At 29.4% G+C, this 6,651-nt stretch overlaps 2 protein-coding genes across 2 annotated transcripts in view; both read right to left on the minus strand.

Annotated features, from left to right (window-relative positions):
• LOC107443957 (zinc finger protein 850-like) overlaps window positions 1–6,545 on the minus strand; it is an 11,137-nt gene extending 4,592 nt beyond the window's left edge. The window contains exons 1-4 of the mRNA XM_071178044.1: window positions 4,018–6,545; window positions 3,835–3,894; window positions 3,670–3,729; window positions 2,770–2,778 (exon numbers count right to left, since the gene is read on the minus strand). Coding sequence (XP_071034145.1) covers window positions 2,770–2,778; window positions 3,670–3,729; window positions 3,835–3,894; window positions 4,018–4,981 — 1,093 coding nt within the window. The 5' untranslated portion in view covers window positions 4,982–6,545. The remainder of the gene's footprint in view (window positions 1–2,769; window positions 2,779–3,669; window positions 3,730–3,834; window positions 3,895–4,017) is intronic.
• The window catches only part of LOC107457287 (ras-related protein ced-10), a 149,467-nt gene that overhangs the window by 29,884 nt on the left and 112,932 nt on the right, over window positions 1–6,651 (minus strand). The gene's annotated exons all lie outside the window — the stretch shown is intronic.

Consider the following 6,651-nt stretch of genomic DNA (forward strand, 5'->3'; position numbering starts at 1 on the left):
AGTATTGTTAGCATTGTAAACATAAGTAATAAGTAATCAAATACATTGTTTGCAAGAATCTCAAAACACAATGATGCCAAATGGCTTTAAAATACAACTGAAACAGTAACCCGGAAATTTAGGCAGTCCCGAGCTTGCAGCGTTCCCTAGTGTAGAAAACACCATCCATTAATAAATTTTACAGCTGTCAAGAAATTGGCGATCGCAACACTCGAATACGCCATCTGGGGAGAGACCAATTTCCCCTTCCCCTCCTACTCTTTTCAGTTGTTAGGAATGTACTACGATATTTTCCCTTTTTATTTAATAAAAATATTTTTTAAAATTTCCGTGATACTTTTCTTTAGAACTAATGTTCAATGTAGTTTTCAGTTCCATATAATTTTCCAACTTAAAATATTTTAATCTATATGAAAAACAAGAGAGAAACTAACGTACTTCCTTCCTCTATGACTTTCCACAGGCTAATGGGGAAAGCATGTAAAGTGTTGCCATAGGTAGAAAGCTCTGCTCTACGCCACCTGCAGCCCATTTCGATCACCAATTGAGGGGCCGGCAATAAATTACGAACGAAAACAAAGATTTTTGAAAACATTTTACTAGAAAATACAACCATAAGCTTGCGATTGATTTGGTAGTTATTAGCAATTATTGACGATCGAAATTAGTTACACATGTGGCTTAGAGTAGAACTCTTTACCTATGGTAATACTTGACATGCTTTCACCATTAGCCTGTGGAGCGTCACACAAGAATGAAGTACGTTAGTTTCTGTCTTGATTTTCAAATAGATTAAAACTAAATTAAACATAGTTCTAAAAGAAAGCGTCATGGAAATTTAAAACAATAATTTTAACAATTAAATGCGAAAGATACAACTGAAAAGAGGAGGAAGGGCCAAAGGCAGGGAACCGGTCTTCTTCCCAGATTGCGTATTCGTGCGTTGCAATAGCCTATTGCAAAAAATTTCTTAAACCTAGGTTCAAAAAATTTTTAAGCTAGTAGCTTAAATATTTGTAAAAATATGGCCATATTACTATTAAAAAAAACTATGTATTTATTTTTGTCTTCTTTAACCATAATTCTGATTTGAATATCTTAAAAATTCACTAAGTTTGTGGAAATTTCCTAAATAGTGTTTGTATTTTTTAAAAGAAAAATCTAATTGATAAGGGGTTTTCAACGAATTTTCTTTTGCATAAGACAAAATTAAATAACAAATAATGCCTTACAATAGTCGTCCGTACACCTAAATGTGATGGTATAAAAGAAATAAAGCATACTTTTATGGAGGATGATCATACGCTGCCATTTTAAATAAATTTTATCTAACAGTACAAAATAAAATTTGTGGAAAATCCATAATCATTCAGAGCTTTCTTTGAAAAATAACGAAAACTGATTATAAAATTGCTGAAAACTTTTTCAATGTTCAAGATATTCGAATCAGACCTCTTCATTAGCAACTAAATACAGTTCACTACGACATTTTATTTAAAAAAAATCTTTATTTTTTCTTCACACAAGCGAAGTCGAAAAAAACAACTTTAAAGGCTCAGATTTTTAACAAATTTCATTTTAAAATAATAATTTTGATATTAAATAAAAATTATTCTGAAAATTTTGCTAAATATTTTTGAAGTTACAGCAAAAAATTTTTTTATATATAAAAATTATATTTCTATGAATATTTAAGCTAGGTTAACGAAATTTAATTCAATTATTGAAAATAACAACCGAAGTAATCATTGCAAGTTACAAGTTTATTGCTCTGTTTTCCTGTCATAGGGTGTTCAAAAATCCTTGTTTTCGTTTGTAATTTAATGTCCGCCCCTTTAACCTGCGAAAGCTTCAAAACTTATTGATAAGTATGAAAAATTGCATGACCTAAACACCTCTAAATTACAAAATAATCGTCTCCGTATTTTTTGAGAAATTTTAAAAAATTTCAAAAGCGTCTTTTCTATTACTATAGGGCAGTGTTTCCCAAACTTATGGCTTTTGTGTACCCTTTGTAAATTTTTCGTAACGCTGTGTACCACTAATATAAAAAAATGAATATAATTTTTTAAAAATATGTTTATCTTTCTTTTTTGTTAATAAGTTTATTTGCATCAGTGAGAAAGATGATTTTGTTTTTGATATGATAAAAAAATTGCACAAAAGTTGAAAATCACAACTGGCTGTTGACACCACTAATTATTAACTGTTAACTTTGCAAAAATAGCCAATAGAAAAATACATAATCATAAATTTTCATGTCTAGCTTTGTTTTTAAATAAAATGTTTTGAAATTTTCGTTTGGTGCAAGATACTTTGCATACGAACGCATACCCCCACAAAGCTGTTCCCGTACCCCTGGGGGTACGGGAACACACCACACTTTGGGATCCTGTACCACACTTTGGGACAAACTGCTATAGGGTAATGTTTTGAAAGTGATCAAGCTGGCCGCTAAATGTAGATAGTACTCAATGTTTTTGATAATTATTTTAAGAACTAAGGTAAATTTTAAAAATTTTTGAGAAATTTTAAAAAATGTCAAAAATTGAAAGTGTCTCTTCTATTACTATAGGATAATGTATGTTACACAAAATAATTTTGAAAGTGATCAAGCTGGCCACTAAAGGTAGATACAATACTTTTGATAATTAGTATTTTAAAAACTAAGGTAAATTAAGAACTATGGATAATTATTTTTCAATCAAATAGATTGAAAAATAACTGTTCAGCAAATGGAAAATCAAAAATAAGTTTTCTAGCACATACCTGGTAAATCTAAAAAGATTAATTATATCAGTTAGTAACTGTTGTCACAGGTCACTACATACATTGAAAGTAAAAGTTTACCACTAGATGCCACAATTATCTAAACTGGTTCAAAATACAACGCTCACCCGGTTGGTTATTCGCATTCTTTGGTTATTCGCATCATGTACAATAGCAAATCACACCATAATAAACACGACGGTGAACAACCACGATGCAATTTTTATATAGTATTTTATTACACACACAAAAAAAAAAACATTATCCAGCCTTATAAATTCAACTTTTTATAGTGCTGAGTAATCTCATTTGACAAAAAGTACAATATCATCTCACATCGTACAGAAGTTAGGTTATTCAATCTTATGAATTCTACTTCTCATATGTTGCATAATGTACAATAGAAAGCTATCTATTTTGTAAAAATATTTTATTACACACACAACAAAAAATAGATTATTCAACATTAGGAACATGATTGTTAAAAAAGTTGAACATCCTTACTTTACACAATATGTAACAATAAATCACTTACAAAATAACAAATTAAAATCATTTGCATATTTCTTTATTAAATTTAATTATTTAAATAGTTTTTGGATTTAAAAAAAAACTTAATTATGATTTACTAATTTTGATTATTTTTTAAGAGTTTGATTAATCTTGTGCATTCTTCAAATTTTTGATTGAATATAGGCTCAAAAACCTTCAAATGTTATTTAAAAAAATGTATGATCAGTAAATATTTAAATGACTTGCTTTGAAGAACAAAACATTGATTTTATGAAGCAATCTACACTTCTTTATTTGTTTCATAAACCAACTAAGAATAAGGCTTCTCCCCAGTATGAACACTACCGTGTCTAGTTAGAGTACTTTTTCGTGAAAAAATCTTATTACATATACTACAAGAATAAAGCTTATCACCAGTATGAACACGGCAGTGTCTTTTCAGACTACCTTTTCGTGAAAAACACTTATTATATTACTACAAGAATAAGGCTTCTCAATGGTATGAACACGAATGTTTTTTTAGATTACTTTTTAATGAAAAACTTTTATTACATAAACTGCAAGAATAAGGCTTCTCACCAGCATGAACAAGGCTGTGTCTATTCAGACTACCTATTAGTGAAAAACTCTTATTACATACAGTACAAGAAAAAGGTTTCTCCTCAGTATAAACACGACTGCTTCTGGTCAGATTTATTTTTAGGGAAAAATTTTGATTACATACACTAGAGGATTAAGGCTTCTCACCAGTATGAAGAAGACTGTGTTGTATCAGATTACCTTTTCGTGAAAAACTCTTATTACATATACTACAAGAATAAGGCTTATCACCAGTATCAACAAGGCAGTGTGTAGTGAGATGACCTTTTTGTGAAAAACTCTTATTACATATACTACAAGAAAAAGGCTTCTCAGCAGTATGAACAAGGCAGTGAGTAGTGAGATTACATTTTTGTGAAAAACTCTTATTACATATAGTACAAGAATAAGGCCTCTCACCAGTATGAACACGACTATGACTGAACAGATTTCTTTTCATTGAAAATTCTTTATGACATATACCACAAGAATAAGGTTTCTCCCCAGTATGAACACGACCGTGTTCATTCAGAATCATTCTTTCTGAAAAACTCTTATTACATATAATACAAGAATAAGGCTTCTCACCAGTATGAATACGACTGTGTTTTTTCAGATTACTTTTTATTGAAAATTTTTTATGACATATACTACAAGAATAAGGTTTCTCCCCAGTATGAACACGACTGTGTGTATTCAGAAACATCATTTCTGAAAAACTCTCATTACATATAATACAGGAATACGGCTTCTCACCAGTATGAACACGACTGTGTTTTTTCAGAATACTTTTTCGTGAAAAACTCTTATTACATATACTACAAGAATAAGGCTTCTCACCAGTATGAACACGATGATGTGTAGTGAGATCATTTTTTTGTGAAAAACTCTTATTACATATACTACAAGAAAAAGGCTTCTCGGCAGTATGAACAAGACTGTGTGTAGTGAGATGACTTTTTTGTGAAAAACCCTTATTGCATATACTACAAGAATAAGGCCTCTCACCAGTATGAACACGATGATGTCTAGTGAGATTACTTTTTCGTAAAAAACTTTTATTACATATACTACAAGAATAAAGTTTCTCACCAGTATCAGCAAGCCTGGGTTTAGTCATATTACTTTTTTTTGAAAAACTCTTATTACATATAGTACAAGAATAAGGTTTTCCCCTAGTATGAACTCAACTGTGTTAATTCATAATCATTCATTGAGAATATCTTATTACATATACTACAAGAAAAAGGCTTCTCACCAGCATGAATTTTATAGTGTTTAGACGGGCTTTTTCCTAAAAACCTCTTGTTACAATAACAAGAATAAGGTTTACTTACAGGATGATACTTATTCTGAATTAAATTAGGCCTTCAATAACATATGATATAAAAAAGAGCATGCTGTATCAAGTCACTTACTTTGAATAAATTTTTAATTAACTAAAATATAATACTGAAGAAATATGATTAATTAATAGGTGAAAGCATTAATGAAAGCATTAATTTAAATTACATTGTGATGTAAAAAAATTTTTTTTTTCGCAACCAACTTTAATATTTCTCTTTTGTTGAAAATACCAAGATACAAAACTAAATTAAATTATTTTACTTTATGATATTCATGATAATAACTATTATGAACATGAAATTATAAAATTTGATTTCGTTAGCATTTTATACTCATAGAGACACTGCAGTAATATAGTTCATTATAAACCAAGAAAGGCAAAAAAAAATTTCACCTCGACTGACTTAAAAGGTTTGAAATTATCTATAAAGATATTTAAAAAAAAAACTTTCTTTTCCAATTTTTACATCAAAGTTTTACCATGCACAAGAAAAGCAAGCTCTTATTCATTAACATAAATACAACAAAGTCCACAAAGGTTAATTCAATTTATGAGTATTAAATCGCACAAACTGAATACAGAAAATATTTTCTTAGTATGAACAGGAAAATCATAATTTAAATTTCTTGTGTATAAATATCAAATCATATGTTTTATGAAAGTGACACACAGCTTAATTATCTGAAACTGTAATCAGCAATCTGAAATTTTAATCTATTTACAACTGCTTCATAATGCACTACATGAAAAGTTCGTTTAAAGTGTTACTTAAAAATTATTATTCTTTCCTTGATTAGTTTATCACAATAAGTGCTTAAATAAATTATCTCCATATAATGAACACATAACAATGATATGAAACTATTTCTTTTAGTATAATTTTTGGAACAGAAGTAAAATGTTTTATAATAACGAAGAATAATTATAAACTACAATTGGAAACTCATCAACACAAACATTAAATTTCCATGTATGAAAATAATTTTCTGTTAGAACATCATTGCAACTATGACACACATTCCACAGAGACTATTCGCTGTTAGTGTTGCTACTTAGAATGAGATTGCCTTTAATAATAAATTTTCCTTTGCTAATACTGGTAATAAATTTTCCTTCACACACTGAATGAATAGTTTATTATAATATCCCCACTAGAGTTATTCCAGTCACAAAAAAATACAACAAAATGCATTTATTTTAATGAATGAGAGATAAATTTTCAAAAATCCGAAACTACTTGAACCAGCATGCTTGTTTGTTGGGATTTAAAGAGCTTTCGGATGCCAATAGCTGCTTATTTCTTGCCAGTAAACAGCACATATGGATGGGTGATCGTGTAAAGCTAAGGATGGTGGCGCTAGTGGTAAAATTGCTCTTTCAAGACTTCCGGGTTACTACTTCCAAATATTTTTGCGCCGCAGATGGAAAAAACGCGCCATCAT

The sequence above is a fragment of the Parasteatoda tepidariorum genome, chromosome 2 (genome assembly GCF_043381705.1).
Source record: "Parasteatoda tepidariorum isolate YZ-2023 chromosome 2, CAS_Ptep_4.0, whole genome shotgun sequence".
In the NCBI taxonomy this organism is placed as follows: domain Eukaryota; kingdom Metazoa; phylum Arthropoda; class Arachnida; order Araneae; family Theridiidae; genus Parasteatoda; species Parasteatoda tepidariorum.